Below are 26936 nucleotides of genomic sequence, written 5' to 3'. Positions count from 1 at the left end.
CAGAGGCCAAACTATTTAATTTATACTATTCTTCTGTGCCAATCCTGAAAAACAGCATGAAGCTGAAACTACAGGGTCTCCAGAAAAGAGATTCGTTTGAAAAAGGGTCAAGAACAGATAAAACAGCTGCTGCTATGACATATCTAGTTAGTTATTTAATTATTATTATTATTATTAATTTTTAAATCATTTTTACTCCCATGTAAGTTCGATCTATAAATCCAAGATAAACTGTGAAGTTATCGACTTGGCGCTTACCAGCAATGAGTTGCCTAGATTTGTACACTACATAAATGCCCTCAAGCAACTAAGCGATATTGATTTGCATTTCACATTTCAGCTGTTAACCATCTTAAGCATTGATCCTGATGTTTATGGGTTTGCGCTGATTCAAAAGCAACTTCCTGAAGCATTTATGAAGACTGTAGCTCTTAGTTGTTAAAGAAAGTTTGCTTGCGTTTGACTGAACTACAGAAGGTTTACAAACAAACGTAACCACTCAACTAAATTACAGTTAATTAACAAATGCAAGATTTTGTATATATACATTATATTATACAAATATTTCATACTTGTAACAGTTTTCTTCCTTTTAATCGAGTTTGGTCACTTAAATTTTTTTACCCACAATTTCGTAACCTGTTTTGAAGACTTCCATCTAACTCAGTACTGTCTACGATGCCGTGTTTGTCTGGCCACACATGGTACATCTGTGTCATTGCCTTTCCCCACCACTGCCTCATTTTGCTAAAGCTCGTCGGTCGTTGCATTTATCAGACATTTTACATGACTTTCTGAGAGCGATACATTGCCGACATTTGCACCCTTTACTGGTTATTGACAAAAACCAGCGAGACACTGCTCTCAGTCATATCTCTGACAGTATGATGCATTACAAGTCATTGGAGTTTTGGGGAGAAGTATTTACAGTATGTGCTGAATATGACATGAAAACCATTTAAGTGTGTTTATAAAGCATATCTCCTTTTGAGTGGTTGCAAGTTCTCAAGGTATCCTGGGGTTGCTGTTTTAACCTTCCACAGTGTTTATTGACTGATTTTTTTATGCAAAATTGTTTGGTGGAATTGCTTGTTGTAGAGTTGCTATTTTTCCCTCGATCAAAACTGTAATGCCCTTGTAACTGATTAAAATATATATTGTTTCATATTGCACTACAAATTAAAACTAAACCTCTAGCATCGTCTCTACTAGGGCTTTACTCTGATTTAGAACATCCTTCCTGTTCCACAGAGACCTCTGTAACATTTAAAACCATCCACAAAACCGGTTTCAGAAGTGTTTACCGTTTATAAACTGTATTCTTTACAAGAAAAGCAGCAAGTAAAGGAAGTTGCTTTATACCTTTCATTTCTTGCTGGTCTTTAAAGGGAAACCTCAGAGGGTCCCAGAAGCTGAAAGATTTTATCAAGCAGTTGTTGTACCAACATTTGTTCTGGTTTGGGACTGTTGGATTTCAAATAGTCGGAGGAAACTTTCTTCACAACTTGATTACAAAACACAACGGTTTTGTGGTGTGAGTTTTAGCTTCTGAAGAATATTTGCTAATAGGAAATCAGAAATGGCTGTTTTGAAATGAACTTGGAATGAGAGTTGTTGTTCAGGGACTTGATTTTGTTTAAAACAAGAAGTCAGTCTTATTGGGAAGCCTTTTCCAAGCTTGTTAATTAACAATACCGTGTTTAGATTTGCTAATATGATCAAACACATATGTCTCAAATTGAGCTCTAATTTCAATCACCTTCGGAATGGCTGAATTATGTTCTAATCAGTGGAAGAAGAAAAAAGATGAATGAAAAATGTTACACTGATTTATAATATCAGTACTTTGTGGTAATATGAGTCAGTTTTCCCTGCATAAAGTCTATCACATCTCAGAAGCAGTTTCAGTTGAAGCTCAATACTTTTATGTACTGTTATCAGAAGTTTTTTTGGTAACATCCTTTCATGGCATTTTTTTTATCTCACTCTTTCTTTCTTTTTTGTTCTTTTTTTGCTTGAAGGTTGCCATGTAAGCAAGGATCATAATGAAACTCTTGATTGGTTTTATGAAAGATTTGTTGTAGTTACAGTAGACAACCTAACTACAACAAAATGCATAAATGATACTTTTATGCATGAAATCACCGTTCAGAAGAACACTGTATTATTTAATGCCTCCTTTTTTTGGTCTTCCATTTTCTTAAGTAAATGTGGAGAGACATTGGGGAAATAATATTTGTATATAGCGCATGTAACGTCATTCAAGTGTTACAATCATACAGAAAATGTTCTTACTGTATGTACTGTATTCAGTGTTTTCATTCATATGTAGTTTGACTGCTATTTCAAACACCGTGTTTATCAAAACAGCAACCCCAAAAGCAGAGGTCAATATTTCATACACCCCACATTATGCTTTCAGGTGAAGCCATATTAAATAAATGGCCAGTGCCAGGGCATGAGGTCATAACGCAGAGGCTGAGGTGACATCACCTCCTCTATAGTGCTCCAACAGCTGCCTTACCTCCTTTCACCAGTACATAAATGTCCAGTCGTCTCCCCATGACACCCATCAGATCACATCCTCTCTCTCCTACAGTTTTACTGATGTGTTATTAAGAATGACAGTACTAAAGATTATATAAATGGCAATGTTATCAAATGATGATCCAGTGTTCTGTATTTGATGACAAAATGTATTTAAAAAAAAAAATTAAATAAACATTTATGCTATACATTTGCAAAGTTCAAATTTTGGTGTCATGCGATGTATTATTTTGGATTATAACATTAATTCTTTATAAAATTATGGTAGAAAATATTCACCTTAAAAGTATGCAGCATTAATGTCTATGTAAAATAATACAAATATATACAGTATTTTTGTTTATTAAAATGGAAAATCTTTTGGTCTAAAATGACTGAAGAACCACCAGAGTGCAACATCCAAACAACATTGGAGCCCATTGACTTTCATTGTATGGATAAAAAAGACCTCAAAATATCTTCTTTTGTGTTTTACATAACTACTAAAGTAGTCCTACATATGAGGGAATGATGACGGAATGTTCATTTCGACTAAACTGACCCTTTGAAGCTCTTCATGGATGTAGCATCATGCAAAAGCAATAGGGGTTAGAAATTTGTCTGATCTTGTCATCTAGTTATGCATTTTATCTTGTTTCATATTAAATGAAACAAATTTAAAGGGATAGTCCACCCAAAAAATGAAATCATCGTTTACTCACCCTCAAGTTCATCCAAACCTGTATGAATTTCTTTCTTCTCTGGAACACAAAAGAAGATATTCTGGAGGAAGTGGATAACCAAACACTTGCTGGAACACACTGACTTCTGCATTTTGCATACTATGGAAGTCAGTGGGGAGCAGCAACTGTTTGGTTACCCATATTCTTCAAAATGTTTATGCTCAACAGAAGAAATGAACTCATACAGGGGTATTTATTTATTTTGGGTGATAAAAATGATCACTTTAATTAGGCCACTTAAGCCCTGTGTGTACATAATTTAGAACATTTCAAATTTCTTGATGTGGAAAAATCTGCTTTTTAAAAACTCAGAATGGTGCTTTGTGCCATTTCCATTTCTTGCTAAACCAATAAACCTGCAAACTACAGACAAACCAAACTGAGAGTGATTATTTGTCATCCTACAGGGCAAATGTCACGCTGCATGTGGTTGGCCTAAATGTGAGGACTTAATGTCAGTTATTTAAATGGTTTTAAGGCATGGGCAAAAGAGCTAAGTCTTGTTGCACCTCACAACCACACTCCCCACGGTTCATCAGTCTTTCTGCAGCCTCATCACTTTTCCCTTTCTTCCTCTCTTCCTCATCTGTCTGCATGGGGTCTGTGACTGTTTGATATCTTCAGGGAAAACAAAATTTGAGTTCAAATGAATCACATCTTCAAAACCATATCACACTCCTAGGCCTACCTATGGTTTACATTTGCAATGAATGACAACTGCAGCCATTTTTGCAATGAGAACAAAATCACCACAGTGCTTTTTATTAATCACATTCACGTCCACGGTTAAACTAAGGTGTATGTCCAACAGAAAAGGCTGTGTTTTCGATGAGAGCACCCTCATTTATTTTGCTGATAGTTTTCCTTCGTTCTGCAGCAGTAGTTAGGGTTAGTGTAAGTCTGGTTTGTAACAGCGCGAGGCGGAAACTGACGCGTCTGTGGTCGGCCGGTTTTGTGAGCGCGCGTTACCGAGGTTTCAGTTTTGCTGCGCTTTAAGGAGCGCGCACCTGTCCTCAGTGATTTATTACTGCTGGTGAGGGAGCGAGACACGACACCGTAGCACGGCCTTATCTGCTTGCAATACTTACAGTCAGATAATAAAAGTGAGAAGAAGTATTGCATTTAATGCTCATTTTATTATAGAAACACCTCGGCTGGCTCTGGACGCATTTACTGGTAAGTCCTTACAGTTTATTTGGAAGATAATGGCGCTAATGGCAGTGAACTGACAAAAATCAGTTTATTGTCATTAGTTTTTAAAATAGGTTTAAGTTTTACCATGACATTTTCACTTAATACCCCTAAAACCATGTCCTCACAGCAATACCTAAACTTTTCAAATCTATGATATAGAAATATGTATCTTTGAAACTGTCCTGAAAGGAAGGGATTAAAATATAGCTACTTTTTGATGAGTTTCTGTGACCGTTAGATATTTATGAAGCATTTTAAAACATAATGTAATATCAAAGTCTTCATCCTTAGGATCTTCTCTCTACATTCACTTGCTTACTATCAATAAGATCACAAAGGGTCTGGAGAAGTTTAAAAATGATCATTTGAAGTAATCACACAAATTGTAAAGAAATTTAGTTTTTCCCTCCCATTTGTAGGCTACTTGCAATACCAGAATCACAAAATTGTACATTTAATACACCTGTGATATAAAAATATAGCTTTTTTCAATCCTGTAAGATTTATCTGTAAGATTTTCTTTCTGTGGTAAAACAAAAATAGACAAAAAAATCAATTTGAGAACGTTTATTCATTAAAGTACGGCTAGATTTGCTTTTTATTTAACTTTATATAAAAAAAAAAATCTATATTTGTTTTAAGATCTGCAGTCTGTTTCTGCCCCAGTACACACAAAGTTAATATTTTGAATTTCATATATTAATATTTCATGATTAAATGGATAATCAACATGACCAAGACCTAAAAGATTTACTACAACAATCATGACTGTTTCACTTAAATAGTACATTGAGCATTTAGTGAACTCTAAGCAATACGTTGTGTTATACAGACCTTTAAGTAATATATTGATTAATATATTTAATATACACCAGATACACCCATTAAAGAGTTATTTTCATTTTATAAATAAGCAATATCAAGTAATTTATTTTGAAAATTGCCACAGTATTTCAAAATCTAAACCTGTTTTTAAAGACATTGGGGAAGTCGTGGCCTAATGGTTAGAGAGTCGGACTTGTAATCCGAAGGTTGCGGGTTCGAGTCTCGGGCCGGCAGGAATTGTAGGTGGGGGGAGTGAATGTCCAGCGCTCTCTCCACCCTCAATACCACGACTGTGGTGCCCTTGAGCAAGGCACCGAGTGCTCCGGGTGTGTGTTCACGGTGTGTGTGTGTGTGTGTTCACTGCTGTGTGTGTGCACGTTGGATGGGTTAAATGCAGAGCACGAATTCCGAGTATGGGTCACCATACTTGGCTGAATGTCACTTCACTTAAACAGATCTGTTTATTACATGCCATCATAAAACAAGAGTAGACCATAGAGGGTGCTCTAGAAATGTCTATATTCATATTTCTATACAGCTCATCTCCACTGAAACTCAAAGTAATATCTAATTCATTTCATAAAGTGATTGTAAGTAATGGGGATTAAGTGTTTCAACAAGGAATACGGTCGTGAAGTTGCTCTGATTATCATCTGAGAATCTCTGACTTGCAAGATGAGAACACATTTCCGTTTAGTATCCTGAGTTTGTATTTCTTGAATTATCAAAAAAAAAAACTTTTTTTTTTTTATTCAGGAAATGCATTTTTGCCCTCACGAAGGCTGTTGCTTGCAAAATTTGGAGTCATTGATGCTTAGAGCAAAGCCAAGCAGAGAGATATAGGAAAAAATATTTTAGACTCATAAGAGAATCTGTGCTTCGCTTGACAAAAGTAAATAAATAAAAAACTTTTATTGTTTATTTTTCATTATAAGCAGAGATCAAAGTTAGTTGCTAGTGCACAACATTTAATCCTCATTTAAATCAATACATATATTATGTTGAGATTTAATATGCATCGTCCCTGTATATATGCTTGTCATATTTTCGTCTCTCCATTTTTAGGACAATCTTCTCTGTTGCTAGCTCCCTGTTCATTATGCCTCGTTCGTTTCTGGTGAAAAAGACCAGGAAGGGAGGCTTTCGTTCCTCTCTTCCCATCACTGACGTGCCCTATCTAGGCCTGGTGGGCTGGTCTGTCCCTATAAAAGTGGCTACACTGCCAGAGGAATCAGGCCAAGAGATACAACCATATTCTCCAATCATGCAGCAAAACAGCACACACAGCAGTCTCAATAATGACTGGAAAACAGGTACATTGATAAACAAAATTCATTTTTAATACACAAGGAAGTTTTGGGGATTCCTTTTTAATTTTTTGTATAGCCATTAGCACTTCCAATTTCCAGTTTAACACTCATTCGTCATTGGGTTTCTGCAGATCCAGCAGGTTTCCGGTATGGCCCTCCTCCGTCTCCAATGCACTGGTTACCAGTCAACTCTAGAGACATAGCAGACATGCAAGGGCTCAACAGCAGAGACGGTTCACAGGACTGTTCTCTGATGAATCCTCGGAGGGATTTGGGCCCAAAACATTGCAGCTTATGTGGCAAGGTATGCCTTTTTGTGTCCAAAAAAGACTCAGAAGACAATGTTATATTCTTATGTAATACTGACTGAAACAAATGAAACACTGAAGCAAACTGTCTTCAGGCCATTTTTGGAAGATTTGTTTAAAATACAAATTCACTCATTTGACCAGCTCATAGTCCATAAATCTTGCTCACCAAGAAATAGAAGACAAACCATTTTCCTTGAGTAGCACTTTAATTATATTTCACTTTATTTTGACCTCAAGCCTTTCTATGACAGGGGAAAAACTTTTCACTTCCTGAGTCGGTCTTTAAACAGTTCTGTTATTAATGTTTTCCATTAGGTTTTCTCCTCTCTCGCTCGTCTGGAGTCTCACATGTACAGATTGCACAGTAGTCATCATGGACGGTCTCTGGTATTCCATGATAGCAAAGACCCCATGATGCCATGCAGGGTAAAGGTACGACCATTCGTTTGCATTTTGCTGCTTTTTTTTTTTTTTTTTTTTTTTTTGTGGATTCACGATAAAATTGTTATATGTCTCCCTCTGATGCTGAACAGCGTAACTGCAGCCTTAGTAAGTGGTCACAGTGTACATTGTAGTTTTTTAATGGTTAGGGTTGGCCTAGAGAGTGTGCCTTTATCTTTTTCCTATTCCAACTTTGTTTCTCATATATAGTATGTCATTTAGTAGGCATTTTTACCGTTTTTGCAAGCAATTTTTTATGAAAAAAGTTATAAAAAATATATAGTATACAAAAATGAGTTTTCCAAGCGAAATATTGTGCAGTATATGTATGTATATGTGTTTGTGTATATATGTGTGTGTGTGTGTGTGTGTGTATATATATAAATACACAGAGTAGTCAACATTTGAAGTGGATCAAAACAGTTCATTAAAATTGTCGTAAGACGAGAACGCATTTTGGGTTTAGGACAACTTTGGTTTTGATCCACTTCAAATGATGACTACATAATATATATAAATTATATATAGCCTATATACACACACATACTATATTTTTCTTGTAGAACATTGTATGCTGATATTGGTAAACAAAAGTTATTTGTAAATTGTCATTGCATTTGTTCATTTTTAATTTCAGGAACGAACATTTGAGTGCAAGGAATGTGGCAAGGTATTCAAACGCTCATCCACTCTGTCCACCCACCTCCTGATCCACTCGGACACACGGCCATATCCCTGCCAATACTGTGGCAAGAGATTCCACCAGAAATCCGACATGAAGAAACACACATTCATACACACTGGTGAGGCTCAGAGATTTGAAACTTTGAATAGAATGGAATCATTTGGATAGATGAATAATTGCAGTCTATCAGAACCTTACTGTTAAGTTATTTTGTAAAGTATACTGCATTTAATTTACCATAAATTGAGTGCATGCGTTTTGATTGCTCCTCATTTGACAAGGTTTATTTTGTGATTTGTTCAGGAGAAAAGCCGCATGTGTGTAAAGTGTGTGGTAAAGCCTTCAGTCAAAGCTCCAACCTGATCACACACAGCAGAAAACACTACAGACCCTTCAGCTGAACACACTTTCCTCTAGGAGGATCCCAAACAACACCTCTGTGAATGTACATAACTTAGCTTTAAACACAAAAAGTATTATAAATTATCAAGTGCATATTTTCTTATGTTTTAAAACCAAGTCATTTATTCACGCATCAGTGCTTAAGAGCATTACGTGTGAGGTGAAAACGAAAGTGTCATAGCTGTACATCAGTAATAAATGAATGCTAAGAAAAATATAGTGCACAATTAAATGCAAAGTTGACTCATATAGCTGGATCCGGTGATACAGAAATGAATCAAGCAGCAGTGCAGCTGATGGCCGCAGGTTCATTTGAGTCACTGCAAAACAAGTTTGTTTATAGCCATTCACACAAGTTGAACTCGTGCATAAATCCACAGAAAGCAACAATCACCAAGTTTTCAGTTTTTTTTCCTTCTAAAGCCCATCAATATGAATGTTATTTTAAAACTTCACCATAAGTAAATGACTTTCAAAGCTTTATTGTTTTGCAGTTGTTAAGACTGTACATCTGTCAAACAAAAAGAACGATGATTATTAGTTGGGCTTTATCCAGCTCAGCCGCCTTCTCTCAGGACTTCACATTAATAGGATCTGGAAAAAGTGCTTTAGGTTAATGAAATGCAACCAGTAAAAATGTACAAATGTCTAAAACAGGAGATCTAAAGAGTTAGATTCATAAACCATAAATTTTGGCAGTAATTGCATACTGTGGGAATGAAGTGCAATGGCTGGCACTCACCTGCAAAGCAGCCCTCAACACATGGGCCATCTGAGGGCAGACAAACCTCAGTTGAACACATAAAATAAATCTGACAAAAAAAAAAAAAAAAAACAAGTTACATGTCAAATTAAATTTGACTAGATGACATCTATTTCTAAGCACTTCCAGAGCTGCTTTCTACCTCCTCGTCTGTCTGCAGATTGGCATCTTCAGACAGGAACTGGAATGTAGTGATTGTGAATCGTCTAACATGATTGATCAGGGCCTCTGCAGGTGCAACAGGAGGCTTGTTGGTTGGGGTCTGGTCAAGGAAGTTTGGGCACCTAAAGTCAAAAAGGTTGAAATTAAGATTTGTAAGTTTTTTTTAAATGTTGAAAACAGTTGTGCTGCTTAATATTTGTTGAAAGCATTAAACCATTTAAAAGTTTGGGGTAAGATAAAAAAAAAAAACACCCCACAATGCAGGGATCAGCAAGGATGCATTAAATGAATTAAGCGCACGTGCACGCGCACACACAAAACCTTCTCATACCCATCATAAATAAGGATCCAGGCAGATTTTGCAGAACGTGGGTATGCTACACAGTAATGCACCAGCAGCATAGCAGTGGGGTCTGGAGGATTTAGCAGACGTACTTCCAGGTAAAGGGGTTTCCCCAGCAGCATATGCAGGGGCTGGTGGTATTGTGGGTAATAATCATTGTAGTGTTCATCTGAATGAAAAGAGGCTGTAGTTAATGTACAAAATCTTAATTTTTTTCATCAAATGCCAGGTTTTGAACAGGTTAACATTTCACTTGAAAAATGGTTTAGCTTACAGTTTGTTAAAATATAAGACTCAGCTAGGTTGTACAAGAAGTAAATGTTTTAAACCTTTTGCAATCCTGAGCTGAACTCCAAACACCCCCTGAGCTTTGATAGAAGGTCCGAGGGAGGGGCTTTTCACTAGATAACCCACACTTACCACAGATCCGGGTAAATAGCGACACTCAACCAGTAGCCTGGGACAACAGGGAACATGGAGTCTCAGCATGGTGCTTGGCTCTTTGTGCATCAGTGTAACTGCATTTTCACAAGTACCTTACAGGTGACTCTCTAGTGATGGTGCCGTAATTTAGATTGAGAGGCTGCACTCTATTCACGATCTCCACCATATAGATGACCATTTTACCCACCTCCTATAGACAGTTCAGTTAGACTTGCACACAAACTTGCTCTCAGATACACACGTATTGCAATGAATCTACTCACAAATCTGTGCACCCCACATTCATCCAAAGGGATCTTGAAGAGGGCCATGTCAGCAGTTACTTTTTGGGGTGTACAAGAGTTGTCGCCAGCAGTGACGAGGCTGGTGGGGGACAGGGGCGGATCAGTAGCAGATGAGTGAACAGAGAAAACAAAATGCCGATCCATTGTGCATTCTGATTGGAAAACACAAAATACACAGTTTTCTTGAAAATGTTCTTGTTCGATTCTGATAAATAAATCTTCAAGGCAAACTTTTTACAAACAAAAACAATGTTGTAAAATTAAGTAAATACAGCTGTCAGTTTAACATGTTAACATGTATAACTAATAAATTGTAATACTTAAATCACTACACACACACAAGTAATCTGATAACATTTTGATTTAAAGTTTATTTGGCGTTTAAGCTATCTGTTCAAAAATGATCAGGTGCTTTTCACATTTACTGAAAAAAAAGTAACACTTTACTTGTAGTCTTTCTACATAATGCCTTATTTCGATTTTTTTAAAAAGATACGCCTTTCATTGTGCCTTATGATGCATTATATGCCTAATGAATAATTGTAACCATATCTATACTATAATACATTGCTTTATACAGTTGTAACAGGTATTACATTGAAGCACATGACAAATAACCAATTTCAGATGTAACAATAAATTTGCAAATATAATAATGCATTTTAACTTTAATGCATTATAACCTTTCAAAAATAATTGTAATTAAACTATGCATATGCTTTGGGAATGACCAGATGTGCAAGATTTTTGGGATTTAGTGCGTTATGTTCTGTACAAGGTCACCCAGACTTGTTTCCCCAAATATACAGTTCTGTTATTGTTGAATGACAACTCTTAATTTCCTCTAAATGAGAAAGACTGGAAATTTTGGTTAGCTGCATACAAAAAAAATAAATAATATTAAACTACATTATGAATACCTTTGTATTGCATTATACAAAATGTCGGCAAGTGTTCTTTATAATTGCAAGCATATTTAGGTAATTGTTTTGAGTTCTAACGTTAAATACTACACACCATTTTGAATTAAGGTTTATGATTCCATATGAATTTAATCATTTGTCCAGCTCACCGTCCATGGGGTAATAACACGATTGGGTGTCTGTAGAATAACAGCATCCTCTGTCATGGCACTCAGATGATGCTAACACCCCAGATCCACAGATCAACTGCTGATCAGGTGCAACATTGCACTCTGCACAACAAAAATGCAGTTTGTTTTTTTTTTGTCAAAATGTTTGAATCCACTCATTAGAAAGATTCATACCGTACCTTGACTGAAAGCCTGACACTCCAGCAATGACTCAACTGTGCGCCCTTTTGGCATCTGATATTTTAATATAATTCTGTACAGCCCATCCTGATTAACAGAAACAAATATTCATGAAATCAATCTAGCCATACAACTTGCATAACAATGAATGACCTCACAGACCTTCTGAGTCATGTGACAGGAAGAGTAAGGCAGGAGGATGTTGATGGTACCGTCTTTACCCCTTTTTACAGAGTAGCCACAATGACTTGGGGCCTCCAAAATAGGATCAGCTTCTGTTTTTATCCCATTGGAAGGGGCTATAAAAGAAAAGTCCAATTTTAATTTAAAAAACTTTTTTTTTTTTTTAAGATTTGATATATTAAAAGCCTGAACCTCAAACTCACCTTGTACAAAGAGGCCAGATGTTGGTCCAGGTGGCAGTTTTATGCTCATATGTTGGCTAGAACACAGCACCTGAAATTCAGGGGGTGGGCGAGCGGTTGTGGGTTTGGTAAGGTGAGGTATGATTTGATGCAAAGGTTTGATTGTAACAGGAGGAACTGTAGGTTGTGTGTCTATATCGCCAATGTAGTGACACTGAAGCTGTAAGGTTCGGTATCGTAGTTGAGAGAGATCCCAGAACTTGACATATAGAGAGATCACAGTGGAGGACTGAAGGGGTTAAAAAATAAAATAAAACAATTTTTAAAAAAGCAGAGGGAGTGAGAAAGAGTCATACATGATACCTGTTAAACACTAGACAATATGCGGAGAGTAACCAAAAGCCATTCCTAATCCAATGCTAAACTTAATTTTAAAAGAAAGAAAAATTTAAATAAGTAATAGTAATTTTAATAAGTATAGTAATTTTAATTTTATTAAACTGACAGCCATATTTATTCCACACATTTCATTTTGCAAGGTTGGGAAAAGGTCTCATTAATAATACCAGTTAATTATTAAAACTCTACTAGCCAATTCTACAAAACTGTAAAATGTATTAATTTAGTAAAAATCAATAATTAAAAAAAAAGACTATTAAATTATGCACTCTCAGCAATAGTTTTTGTAATTGAACAATTGCAATCTTAAACGATAAAGAAGTATCAGCTGCTTAATATATTTACTGAATTTATATGCACAATAAATATATACCGATACATTTACTAAATTTATTATTACTTTTATATGAGACTTATAAAAGCTACACACTTAATTTTAGATTAAGGATTATTATTCTATTTTATTTATTAATCAATTTATTCAACGTGTTGGAATACAGCTCACCGTTTTTTGTGTGTGGCAGGAAGGCAGTGGTGAAGAGAGCACAACACTGCCACCTCTGGAGTGGAGCGTGTAATTACAGGCTGCTGGGACAGATGGAATGGAGATCCAGGTATTGGTCTTCACATCTTCAAATATCACCACAGAGCAGCATAAAAAATTAAAATTAAAATTTGATCTGTGCTAAGAAACCACACTACTGGAAAACATTACTTTTTCTATTTTTCCCTTATGAACATCAAAACTGCATTTATTTGATTAAAATAAGAACAAAAATTCTCCACAAACGTGGTTCAGAACCACTGCTATAGCTCACCTTTGACTTTAATAGAGTCCGCTCTTGCTAAGGGCAAAGTTGCCATTATTTTATCCCTCATGCAATTAAGAGATGGAGACTTCTTGGGGGGTTGTGCAAGAGGAGTCGCTTGCATAAACGGAGGGATTAGAGGATTGTATGTAGGTTGAGGAAATGATGTCCATGGCATTGATTGCGAAGCAGTGGTCATGGCTAGTGGGGGATGATAGTACGGCATGGGGTACTGAGAACAGAAACTCTCGGGATAAGGGGGACAGGATATAGGATACAGTGAATATTGTGGAGGGAGCATCATTGGGTATTGGGGCACTGTCTCTTCATGTGTTTGTTGTATTTGTTCTACAGATTGAGACAGATGTTGTTGAACAGAAGGTTTAGGAGTATCAACAGGAGGTGCCAGATGATGAAAGGGATACATGGGATAAATGTGAGCAGGTGGTTTCTGGTGCTGATAAATACTGGGTATCTGATGGATGGGATCTGTGCCATGATGAGAGGTATAAGGGTATTTGTTAGGGTGAAACTGTGGTACTCCAGGTTGTTCAAAAGGAAGATGAGGGATCACAGCAGGTTTAGATGTCTCTGGCTTAGGTGCTGCAGGTTGCCGAGTGACTTCAGGGACTGCTGGGAAAGCAGGAGCATGTGGGATAAAAGGCACTTGCTCCTGACTGGGCTGCAGTAGTTGATGAAATGGATTAGAATGAAGGTAAGGAAGAAACTGAGACTGGCGGTGAGGAAATGGACAAGAGAGGGTGAACTGCTTTCCATCCAAGATGACTAGGAGGATGTTTTCTTCATCCTACAGAAACACAAGTGAAACTTCTCAAACAAGCAGTGTCGGTTTCAGAATAGACCTTTTGTGACATTAAGGACACTAAAGCCCGGTACACAACAAACTGACGCCGAAGAACTAGTGTTGACGAAAGCAGACTGTGGGGTCAGCTCACATCGGCAGCATCTGGGTCCAAAGTTGCCCTGACACACCAAGCCGACGCTCGACGGTCAAGTAGCACGTCCATTCCGCGCCTCTCTCATGCAGTTTTGCCAGCTGAACAGCCAATCAGAATGATCAGATGGCCCGACGAGCTCCAACGCCGATTCAATGTCAAATCGGCCGAAAAAAAGGCGACGAGGACCAACTTCAGCCGACGGCGCGGAACACACTGAGAAAACTTAGTCGGCCGACGAACAAAAACTGGTACACTTGGTATGTACCGGGCTTAAGGCCTTGTTTACACTGTCAGTTAAATGTGACCAATTTTTTGCTCAGATGTGTTCAATGACTATGTAAACAGGAAAAAAAAGCATGCATTTGGATATTTCAAGATTGGTTTCACTCCTCATTCATATGTGGAAATAAATCAGATATAAATCGTGTGTGCCAATGCGACTCATGTATTAAGATTTGAGGCATTGTATTCTGTACGTCATTAAAACTGCATCAATTTGGTACTTCTCCACAGTTTAAATGACGTGATATTCTCAGGAGAAGCACGTGTGGAAGCGGCAGTGTTGCCAAGTCTGTGGTTTTCCCTCATAATTGGGCTACTTTTGACACTGTTGCCGCAGGTTGCTTTTCATGGCCACGTGTTGAAGCAACACCAATAACGTGATATTTAGCCCCTGGAATGGGAATTGGACTGGGGAACCCTGCCAAAAAAAATGTGTTGCAAAGACCTGGCAACCCTCCGAGGCAGTAATTGACAACACAAGAAACATTGAGTGTGACCGCATGAATTGGATATGGGTCACAATTGAAAGAACGTGTAAATCGACCATGAAAAAAAAAATTAGCATATTATAGCATATTATAATTGCCCATAATATTGTTCTGTTATACAGAATCTTAGATTCAGTATAAGCATGGGTATCTATATTGGTGATATTTTTCCAAATGATACCAAGGACAAATAGTAGTAGTGCTCACCCTCATGTGAATTTTTAAAAATTAGATATTTCTGGGACTTTAAGGCGACATGAATTCAAGTGATAATGTTTACAGCTACAATAAATCTGGAATGTTTACAGCTAAGGTAAGTGCATATAAAACCATTAAAAGCCTGAAATCCTTGGGATGAGTGGTTTTTAATAACCATTAACTATTCTTTACTTTTTAAAAACTACTGAAGCAATTTTGTTTAATGCAAAAAAAAAAAAAAAAAAAACACTTGTCTGGAAACCAAAGTATGTGCAAGGACTATAAGCCCAATATATTAAAATCGATAAATGATCAACAAGTACAGTTGAAAAAAAACGTGGTCATTTGCCCCAAGTGTAGCAGACTCTAATTACCTTCATTTTAAGTGTCCGTTTCTTACCTTAACGGTCACACATTTTGAGCTGAAAACAGTATGAAGTAGAACAACCTCAGAAGGAGAATGTATGCGGTATGCACATGTCTCGGATAGGAGAGGCAGTATTTTCTGATTCACTGTGGATAACAACAAATAAATTGCATTTAGGACTAATTTTGAATCTCTGAAGACAACCGTGAATAAAGTATTAAAAATTTGTGTCAAGCTAAATTTAATTCTAACTTTAACATTGATGTTTTAAAAGGAGGTTAAAATGACTTAATTTAACTTACCTTTAACCCTGTGTTTCTCTGCAGCTTCCCAGGCACCTTCTATTGCAATGACCATGCCAAATTGAGAACACAAGACAGAAGGTGTTGGTTGTGAGATCACAGGTTTCACAGGACAGGACATCTTTATGGGACTGCCCCACCACAGTAGTGAAAGCACATAACTGCCATTCTGAAAAGGGGAAAGACGGATTAAAAATTTGAATCTGAACCATTCATTTTAATTATTATTACTGATTAAACAGCAAGCAAACCTTTAAATCAGAAATTTGTCAGAATAGTAAAAAGTCACCAATCAGAAAAACATTTTGTACATTCTGGACATTTAATGTCATCTAGAATTGATTGGAATTCGTCAAGCATAAACTAATCTAAAACTTTCTTGCTCTCCTTTCTCGTAGCATGCTTAGGAAATACAAACTAAGGAACTGGTCCAAGACAAAATATTTGGTACCTCTTGTGTGATGTAGCACCCATCATATGGGGCCATTAGGACCAGATCTTCCCATGTGACCCAGACAGAATAACCACAATATGCAGGAACCTGGAATAAAGGCAGTGGAGCTGCATCCACTGGGGTGGTGAAACACACCAGTTAATTGTCTGCAGGACCATCAAGGGGAAAACACACACACACACACACACATTAACCCTTGACTTTCTCACCTCTTTCCACAAAGATGTGTGTGTATTCTTTTCCAGCAGCTGTTAAGGTCATTACCTCTTCTGAACAGTGTACCATGGGTATTGCCAGCCACATAAATGTGGATTGGGAGCTAGACCCACGTTGAGGACCATACATTTTCCCAGAGACTGCTGGTCCCCCAAATGCTATCCATTAATACAAAAACAAACAAACTACTGACTTTTTTTTTTTTTAAACACACTAGAATATTCATATTTCCACATTTACAATAAGATGAACACACCCGAGGCATCGCCTTGAAATCCATCTTCGATTTCAAAAGCCGTTTTGTGAAAACTTGTGAGAGCAGTGTTTTCGGTGGCAGAACGTATAGATGCACTATCGTTGGATCGAAATTCATTCATGTATTTACTCGACAGCAGAGGTAGCGTTTCATACTTATTTCTATTGGAAGAATCCGCTGAGACCTGAAGTTTTGAACTCGCGCGTCGAAAGCGCTTGTCATTCGAACTCGATTCTTTGAACTCCAGTGCACCGCTTTGGAGCTGTCCTGATAATCCAGGTTTGTTGGCAAAATTGTACGCCACTCTACTAAAACTGCTTTCTCCGGAATAACCAATGCCTTCCCGCTCAAGCGTAGCGCTAAAAGAGCGACAGTTGAGATGAAGTGCTATTGCTAATAATATAAAAACTGAAATGAATGCGTTTAGTTGAAAAGACATCTCCAGTTTGCTGTTTACCTCACATGTGCACCCAAGTTCGCACGACCAAACAGCGAGTTTAATCAACAAATTAATTTAGACCACCTGTATGGGTCAATGACATGACGCTTATTTTGTTATCTGGATCTGTTACGTTTTGAAAATTACCAATACATTGACGTCACTTTCCCGCCGGAACACGCCGCTCAGCAGGTCTGAGTGGCGAAAGATCCTGCAAATCAGCGTTGCACATCCGGGACCTGCTGGAATAGCAGTACAGCGCCGATGCACGATCTCCAGCTGATGCCAGCCTAACGCGCCTCAGTGAACTAATAGTGATATTAGACCTCAGATCTCACAATACACTTATGTATGGCGCACTAAAAACCCTGGTATTCAAGTTTTCACGTGGTTTAAACCTGATGGTTCAGCTAAATCCAGTTAAATAGTTAAATCTAGTTAAATTAATTTATAAAGACACGAATAGCACAGTTATATTACCACATGGCATGTCTCCAAGATTCTCAATTGACAAAGGAATCAAACAAGATTGCCCCATCTCTCCCCTGCTCTGTATTGCTACAGCAGAAATACTTTCTATTCTTATAAAACATTCTGATTTTGAAAAATTGACTGTATTTGACAAACAGTTAGTCATCAGCCAATTGGCAGATGACAACCATGAAAAACATTGATCAAGTTCCAAAAATTCTCCAAACCATAGAGTTTTTCTCAAGGGCATCTGGATTCAAATTAAATCTTTAAAAAATGTGAATAACTACCGATTCATAACTTCCCTCTGTCAACTGATTGCAATATTCCTGTTAAAGACACTATTAAATACCTAGGTATATGCACATTACAAAGGATAATACTTTAGATAAGTCCTATTTAAACTCGTGGTCTCAAAGAGATATTTCTATTATTGGCAGAATTTGTCTTACAAAAATGGAATGCATTTTTAGACTAATTTACCCAGCCTACTCAATCTCTTTTCCTAAAAATGCAATAAAAGCTATAAACCAAGCTAACTTTAATTATATCTGGAAAAGAAAAACACACTACATTAGAAAAGGAATGATGGTCAAAGAATATGAAGAAGGAGGACTAAAAGGCCTTGATGTTGAATGTATTAATGGTACAATTAAAATAAATTGGCTAAAATCCTTTTTGAAAAATGAAAATAGTTTTTGGTTTCATATCCCCAGTCAAATATTTATGAAATTAGGAGGTATCCATTTTTTCCTTAGATGCAATTATGATCTTAAAAACTCCCTGTTAAGTTATCAGTGTTTCATCAGCAGGTTTTACCTTATTGGAAAATTATCTATAAGCATAATTTCAGTCCCCATAATGTCCCTTTATGGAACTGTATGTTGTATTTAGGAACAAATCTTTATTTTACAAAAACTGGTGGGAGAAAGGAATATGGTCTGTTTTGCAAATATTAGATAATGCCGGAGTAATGTCTTTTGAAACTTTTAGTTACAAATTTATTTTTATTTTTATTTTTTATTTGACAGAAAACAATATGATAACATCATCAAAGCTATCTATAATTCAGATGTCTTGTAATGTATCTCAAAATAATGTAACACTTTGTCTTCCTCAGCTTTTGGTGAATGGAGTTTCTATTACTAATATAAATTTATCCAATACTGTAATTCGGAATGTTTTGTTAATGAACTATATTCATTTACTTTAAATAAAAATGTAGTATTCCAATATTTCTCTAAGGATGGTTAAAATTTTAAGAACAAAAAATTGGAAATTTCCAGTTGCACCAAAGGCAAAGGAAGTCCATTTTAAAATTCTTAATGGAGTGTATCCTTCTAGAGAATTTTTGAGATGTCGATTTGGCCTTGATGTGAACAACTGTTCCTTTTGTGATGATCAAATTGAAACTACTGAACATCTTTTTTATGATTGTAAATTTGCCTGTGCTTTTTGGGAAGATTTGCATTACTGGTTATTTCCTAAATTTTAAGATTTACATGTTTTAACAAAGGAAAATGTATTATTTGGTTTATTTATTTTAATTTATTAAGCAGCAACACTTCCCATAATATCTAATGTACTTGTTAATTTGTAAGAAGAATGACATCAATGCTTACATTAGTCGCTATACTGTCTCGCCTTTATCCCTATAGGTTACAGTAATCAGCTGATCCAGCCGGTATCCAGACCAGACCTGCACCCAGGAGCGACCACAACACATCCCTCAATGTCAGCGGAGACCATGTCAGCTAGATGACAGATCCCCGTTAAGACCTCATTGATGGCCCCATCACAGATCCTCAGCAAAGACTACGAGAACCAGACAAGCCCTCTGCACAGACCCTTTTTACCAGCTTCATCTGCTGGCATGATGTTTCTTCAAGCAGAATTGGATGAAATATTCTGAATGATATCACTCCACAATCTGACTTGTGATGCAGCCTGGAATGATTACACAACATTCATTTGCTTGGCCTGAGGAGAACTGGTTTCCTGACTGAGCCTGGTCTTGTTTGGGTTCCTTGTCACTGTTGCCTTTTATCTTGCTTTGTTGAAGACACTTAATATTCAGCAATATTATTGACTTGACTGCACTGACGTCATTTGATAAGAACTGAACTGAATTATGACACAAAGTTTTTTATATATCTATATAATATGAAGTAAATTTAATTTACTCGTTACTTTGTGGTTTAAAAAGTGTTAATGTTTATACTGTAGTGCATTTGCTCATTATTAATATATATTTATATTAAAGTATTTGGTAATTTTATAATTAAAGCCTTTTTAATGTTTTTAAATGGTTGTTTGTGTTTCACTGCTGAATTACATTTAGAAGTTTCTGGGCCACATTTGGCCCAGGGACCAAGCCGAGTCTCAGCCAGATCTGGCTTAAAGTGTCTGGGCCAGACCTGGGCCACATAAAATAATAGAAGTCACTCTACAGTATGTGGGCCAGATCTGGGCCACGTCAACAAATAACAGTCATTTTAAAGGGCGTGGGCCGCATCTGGGCCAGAGGAAATTGTTCGAGTCGTTTTCAGTGTGTGGGCCAGTTTTGGGCCAGGGACCCAGTCAGAACTGGGCCAGAAGTGAAGCAAGGTTGTGGCGCAGAGGTGGGCCAGACAAACTGGGAGGGCACACAAATATAATACACTTAGGGTAGAGTGGGGGAAAACGCCCCCCTGTTTTTCCCAAAATAACCACGAGATAAAGTCAAGATATTTTTTATTGTAACTAAGGACTACGTTGACTCAAGTGATGTAGAAGTTTTCATCATGAAGCTTACACTGGTGATGTACCGAAGAGAAAACGGATTTCACAGTAAATGATTTCAGCAGTAAGAAAAAAAGTGTTTTAAAGCTTGTTGTTTTGTAGAACATCACAATTATGATATAAGAACAGTTGGGCCTATAGAGAGTACATGCTATTCAATAAAAATATAATTTTTTCAGAATGACAATTTTTTTCTCAAACATAGTGTGTGGGGTAAAAGGCAATATGATATATAATAATAACAATATAGGGTATAACAATATATTATAACAATCAATAACAATGTATAGGGTATGATTTTACCAAAATTGAACATGTTAACAAAATGATAGCTGCAAATCCGTGTTTTGCTGCTTGGAGTCCATGTGTTTCTTTGAATTGCAGGGATCCATTTGCTTCTCTTTTCTGTAGCTTTCGGCAGTCAGTAAAATATACCTCAGATTTCTTGTAAAATCAGTTTGTACAATCACAAAGCCCAAAAGGGAACGTTTGTGGTTTGATTTCCTCTTGTTTTATGAAAGCAGTCAGGTCCCAGTTAGCTTTGAAGGCCTGTGTACCAACATAACAGTAATGCTTGAGGTTGAACTAAGCAGATTATTATTCTTTTTTTTTTCATGTATATGTATAGATTATTTTTTTTATTTTCCAATGTAATTTCAGACATTTCAGTCTCTTGCTACATTTTTCAAAAATAAACCAACTGTTAACTCTAATAATAAAACAATTCTGTTGTCATTTATGTAATCAACAGCTAGCTGTGCATTAAATTATTTTAATGCATGACGTGAATGCAAAGAACCACCCAATGTGCAGCTGAGATCTAGCATTCTGTCCGCTTTAAATGAGACACAGAGATAAAGTACAGTAGTAAGATCACATTTATTTGAATGCATGAATTATATCATTTATTTGACTTGATTCATTGAGACAGAGATGAAAGTTGCCTATATGAGAAAATGTGTCTCTCTGCAAAAAGTGAAGCCTTGAGTTTTTACTTTAAAATAGCAATTTGCAAAGCTACTATATTAATAAGTCACATGGTGGCAGCGTTGACATGTTTCCGTGTGCACGGCGTGATCTCCAATCTGTGTGCATGCACTGTCAATGAACGCAGCAAATTAATATAGAACAGATTAAACTGACGTGCTTTAAACCATTTTTATACATCTTGAGGAAAAAAAAAAAAGTTGAATTAACTTTATACATAACGGTCCCTTTTAATTTTAAATTTGACTGAAATGCATTGTTAAAGCTCTGCAAATGTCTTGACCGGTGACATGATCAAGGTCTGCAAACGTCCTCAACCCCTTCCCTGTCCACAATATAAGTCAGACTCCACATTTTCAATGCAGTACAGAAAGCTGAGCTTGGAATTCTTATGAAGCTGTGGTGTGAACAAGAAAGGGTCTGAAATCACTTCAGTGATCAAGAGAACCAAAAAAAGAGCCAGGTTATCTTTCGAGTCTACTATATTGTAAACATCAAAAGGGCTATGGTCACTTTCAGCTGGTTCCCATTAAGTGAACTGGGTATGGTTCCTTTAAGACAAACTGTCAACACTCAAACAAAAATACAAATGGACATTTGAGTTATTCTAATATTAAGAGTGTGGGTGTAATTGACCATTCAGATATCGTTTAAAAAAAAAAAAAAAAAAAAAAAAAGCCTGTGGATTGGTTGTTGAATGCAAAACTTCATTTAAAAATCAAACCAAAGAGAGTAGCATACGCAGCAAGCAGTTTTGTCTGAAAAACCAAATTAAAAAAAAAAAAAAAAAAAAAAAAAGCCTGTGGATTGGTTGTTGAATGCAAAACTTCATTTAAAAATCAAACCAAAGAGAGTAGCATACGCAGCAAGCAGTTTTGTCTGAAAAACCAAATTAAAAAAAAAAAAAAAAAAAATACTTATTCTTTTTTTTTTTTTTTATTATCAACAGAACACATGGTTAAATCAAGCCACGGTCACACCACATGATTTCACTTTCCAAACAAACATCACGGTACACAGTACACCAACCACGTTAATAGTTAGCATCAGCAGCTGGAGGCATGCAGAAATAGGACCCATGTGATGCTTTTTTGCAGATTGCCCTCATTGTGAGGTAGACCTGAAGTGTGGAGGCACATAAACATCCTTCGGTATGCTTGCCTGTCTAACGAACTGGTGCTGTGGCATCATGTCATTCTTAGGCTTCTGATTTCTTGGTTCACTTGGCCTTTCAGAGTGGACATGGGGATTCTGATTGTACCTGACTGAAGGACCCTGACTGTGAGGTTTTGCAACTTGCTTCTCAGGTTTGGCCCATAAAGGACTGTGCACAGTTGGAGGAAGGGATACAGTAGGACGATTACCTTTATTTGGGGCCCATGAACTGGAAACTGGAGCTTTGGACAGTGGCTGGAAAAATCCCTTAGGGCTAGATCCAATATTTTCTGTGGAAACATCAGCTGAAGAGATATCTGGTCTCAATCGTGGATATGAAAACTGACTGGGCTGGTACCGTGAATAACTTGAGGTCCCTGTGCCAGAAGTATGGACAACAGACCTCTGATATGGATCTAGATATTGGTTTCCACCAGTCGGATACTGGAGATACTCCGGTATCTGGCTTGAAGCTGACATAAATGGTCTTGACTGTTCAGACAACCCTTTAACAGGAAAGTGACTGGTTGACCAAGGATGTTGGACTGACCCAAGAGGTTGACTAGGCTTTTGGTAATACTGTGGCTGGAGGGGTCTTGAATCTTGAAAAGCAGGATTTGGCCTTGTTTGAGGCTGCAGATTTATGGGAATAAGTGGAGAAGTAGGCGATAATGGTGTAGTTGAACTTTGATGCCCATAACGAGTTTGGTAAAGGTACTGCTGGTACGGAGAAGGCTGGAAATGTTGAGCTGGCTGGAAAAGTGGCATACCAGAATCATGAGGGTTAGAAGCTACAGCACTAGTCATTTGTTGTTCTGGGTACCCTTTCATGAGAGGCACACCAGGATTAGCAGGGGCAATGTGAGCAATGTCAGGCTTTTGAAAACTAGGATTTTGATATTGTGATTGCTGATTTGGATCAGAAGGCTGAAATATATGTGGGTGAATCGATGGTTGTTGATTGTCATAAGAGCATAGGAAATAGCCGGGTGGAATATACTGTGCTAAATTGGCAAAAGCGGGATTTACTTGCAGCGGATTAGGTTTAGGAACATTCTGAGCAGACCCATAAGGCCGATACAGTGCAGCACTAGAGACAGGCCCTCTTGAAAGTTGATATTCCGGAGCAGGAGAAGGCTCCGTTTGAGAGGAAGTTGAAGCAGGATTTTCAAATTTATAAGGATACTGCATGTAGTGAGATTCCGATGTAGGAGCCTCAGTGACTGGAGCAGCAATTTCCTCCTGCATCTGCTCATAAGAGACATGAGGCTGTCCATTTTGAACACTGGAGCTAAACTCAGAGCTAGAGTCCATTGGATCAGTGGTCGGAGCAGAAGTTGGTTCAGGAGTCAGAGGTTTACTTGTCAGACGGTCTCTCTGAGCATGCCGTGTTGGTATGGGAAGTGAAAATGGGAAGTTTACAGCTAGATTAAAGGAGCCAGGCAAAGAAGGTAATTTAGGCAGCAAAGGACTTCTGCCATGTAGAGAGGATGATCTAGCTGCATTTTTTGCCGGTTGCGCAACAGGAAATGCTTGCTCCTTGACAACCTGACTGGCTATTGCTTTTGTTGGAAATCCAGTCGGTGGCTTGTGGTATACATCAGGTTCCCTTTGTGGCAGTGGTTGATTTGTCACAGAATACCTTGAGTCCTTGACTGGAAGCACTGGTATTTGCTGATATGGACAGGACAGTGTGATTATCTCGTCTTTTAATCTCAAATCCAGATAGAAGTGACCTTCCTGAAATCACATTTCAACCACATCAGACCATTAAAAACCTTTTTTTTTTAATTCACCAACATTTTTTTATTTATATATATATATATATATATATAAAAAATACACACACTTACCCCTACTGTGATACCGCAGCTTGTATATGGAATGGAGAAGGTGAGATCTCCTTGGTTAGACCGCTCTCGGCGCCAGCATTGAGTTGCCACATAAAGCAGAGGTGCCCATTCGCCATTTACTGGTAAAACAAGTGGTAATAAATCCACACGTTTCATGCCCAACCGACACACCCATTACTCAATACTTACATGCAACTGACAGTTCATCTGCTGTCCCATCAAAAACAGTTAATTCCATGGCTTTGTTCTTACAGATCATGGAAGGAGGGGTCACACTTACTGGACAGGTCAGGTCGAGATCTGTCCCATACCAGCTCAGGGACAACACATGATTGGTTGACTAGAATGTTGAGCAAAAAGTATAAAAGTAAATCGTTTTAAATTGTCATCTTATTTGAGCCCACGTTACAGTTACAATAATGCTTTTACTGGACACTTAAATGTGCTGTATGTAGGATTGACATTGAACTATTGCGTTCCAAATTCAAAATATTGGAGACGGTTTTCACCCGGCCCCTCCTCCTCAGACTTTAGGCATACTCAGGTTGCCAGATTAACTACACCAACAGAAAGGAGCGCACCTGACGATTAACGAAATGCTCTGAGTTTTCCTTCAACTGGCAACCCAGGGTGACGAAATACAATTGGGTAAAACTGGCAGTAGGCACCAAACATACATTATGGCCCGGAATGCACATTTTCAAAGACTAATTATAACATTTATTCAGACTTAAAAAAACCTAACTTAGCATGGTTCTTAAATATCTGCAAACATACGGTATTTCTCTGCTTTAGTGGAGTCAAAATCTTACATACAGCAAAATAGCTCGTGAAAAAGGTGTTTGCTACAGCCACAACTATAGATGTCCAATGGACGTTCAAGTCTTGGTTGGGCGCACCTTTAATAAGTGGACGCAAGGAACAGAACAAAGCTAACAACAGAAACGGCAACAACTCGCACTGAGACTCAAGTAAACAACAAAATGGAAACTTGCCTCTTGTTTCACATAACAGGAATCATAGTCGAATAGTAGGCGAACTTCGGTCTTTGTAGTCTTGATGGAAACACCACAAAATGCAGCCAAACGGTCCAAGTTAAGCAGGTCTCCATGGGCTTTTAGAACATTGAGGGAACAAAAACTGCAGTTTTAAAAATAGGACCAATTATATTAATCTGATTAATATAGCTGCAGAAAGAAAAAAAAAACACATTCCTTAAAAGTCACAATACATATTTTTCTGCTGTCATGACAAAAAGCATGTTGGTTGATGGGAATTATGTCAGGGCGTTGAGGAAATGGTCTTCACACTTACGTCCATAAATTCGGATATTGAGGGCATCGGCATGCTTTAGAACAACTGTTAAGACTCGGTCGCCGCAGTCATGTTGCGGTTTATTTGTTTGTGTCTGTTCTGTAGTCTGCAGTTGTCTATTTCCCATATAGTTCACACTTCTTCGCTGCTTTGAATTTCGCAAAAACGACTTGAAGTTATCGCCATTTGAAATCTCGTCGTGAAATCTAAGCGTCGACAGAGCAGACTTCCTCCTGGCGAATTCGCTACACAAAACACCATGAAAAGCCAATAATAAAACACAAAGTATTGGAAGATGGCCGAACTTATTCATGTTGGATATAGGCCACTAATAACTTCTCATCGTCTTTTTCTGTTTCGTTCGCCTTATGTTCGCACGAGCCAATACCTAGAGCTGTTAAACATTCAATATGAAAACTCTAGAATCACACCCAAAGGTTGTAGCCTAGACTGCTAATTAAAGCAAATGCAACGAAATAAAGCCTGAGAACTTCCTTATTAAATAGCATGAGCCACAGCTGAAGTTGATGGTCAATCACTGTCAATTGGAACCACACCCAAATAATCACTAAATAGTCTGAGGTGGAACAAAAATACATCTGGCATAGGCATATTGGAAGTTTAAATAGGCCTACTGTTTAAATTTTGAAACAATTAAACAAAACGATTCAATCAACCAACATTTAAAAATTTAGGCCACACGAAAAATACTATAAGCTAGTAATTTATGGTAAATAGCTATATAATGTTTTTGAACCATACTATAGAAAAATGTATTGTACTGTAGCCTAGTATTTAGGCTACAACACTTTGTTAATGAATGCTACAGCATGGGCTACTGTAGTATTAATTATAATGAACTGATAAACTGTACTTACTTTAGTTTTTACTACAGTAAACTGTAGTGTATTGTAATATACCGTATAGTTGTGGAAAACTAAGGGTTAGGGTTAGTATTGGGTATAGAAATTTATTTGCTACACTGCACAACAACTATAGAATTACCACAACAAATAAATTCAAGTACTTTACTATAGTATGATTCAAAAACACTATAGTATTTACTATAAATTACTATAGTGTTTTTCATGTGGGATTTTGTGCAAACAAACAAAATTAATAGGAAATAATTAAC

General features: G+C 37.3%; 2 protein-coding genes across 4 annotated transcripts in view; one reads left to right on the top strand and one right to left on the bottom strand.

Annotated features, from left to right (window-relative positions):
* Positions 1-8473, top strand: part of LOC306872083 (EVI5-like protein) — a 43806-nt gene extending 35333 nt beyond the window's left edge. Inside the window, exons 21-24 of the mRNA XM_079420458.1 lie at positions 6730-6902; positions 7225-7341; positions 7988-8153; positions 8339-8473. Of these exons, the coding sequence (XP_079276584.1) occupies positions 6730-6902; positions 7225-7341; positions 7988-8153; positions 8339-8436 (554 nt within the window). The 3' untranslated portion in view covers positions 8437-8473. The remainder of the gene's footprint in view (positions 1-6729; positions 6903-7224; positions 7342-7987; positions 8154-8338) is intronic.
* Positions 6897-17420, bottom strand: LOC306872082 (uncharacterized protein). Of its 3 annotated transcripts, none has more exons than XR_013784393.1 (19): positions 16802-17420; positions 16539-16703; positions 16327-16445; positions 15876-16044; positions 15607-15719; positions 13289-14087; positions 12976-13100; positions 12093-12360; positions 11869-12005; positions 11706-11793; positions 11506-11628; positions 10413-10585; positions 10242-10339; positions 10035-10162; positions 9694-9874; positions 9343-9484; positions 9180-9209; positions 8800-9031; positions 6897-8757 (listed from the first exon to the last, which is right to left on the bottom strand). XR_013784393.1 is itself a non-coding variant. In XM_079420457.1 (18 exons), exons 2-18 carry the CDS (start codon positions 16672-16674, stop codon positions 9017-9019), a joined length of 2844 nt encoding a protein of 947 aa, XP_079276583.1. In that variant the 5' UTR covers positions 16675-16703; positions 17259-17402; the 3' UTR covers positions 8905-9016. The 3 variants fall into 3 exon arrangements, 1 of the variants encoding a protein (XP_079276583.1); XR_013784394.1 differs by having other exon boundaries at positions 9180-9249; positions 16802-17402; XM_079420457.1 differs by lacking the exon at positions 6897-8757 and having other exon boundaries at positions 8905-9031; positions 17259-17402.
* Positions 17421-26936: the final 9516 nt, after the last annotated feature.

This window comes from Barbus barbus, assembly GCF_936440315.1.
Source record: "Barbus barbus genome assembly, chromosome: 7".
NCBI lineage: Eukaryota > Metazoa > Chordata > Actinopteri > Cypriniformes > Cyprinidae > Barbus > Barbus barbus.
The sequence above is the reverse complement of the archived record's forward strand: the minus strand, read 5'-3'. Positions and strand labels throughout refer to the sequence as shown.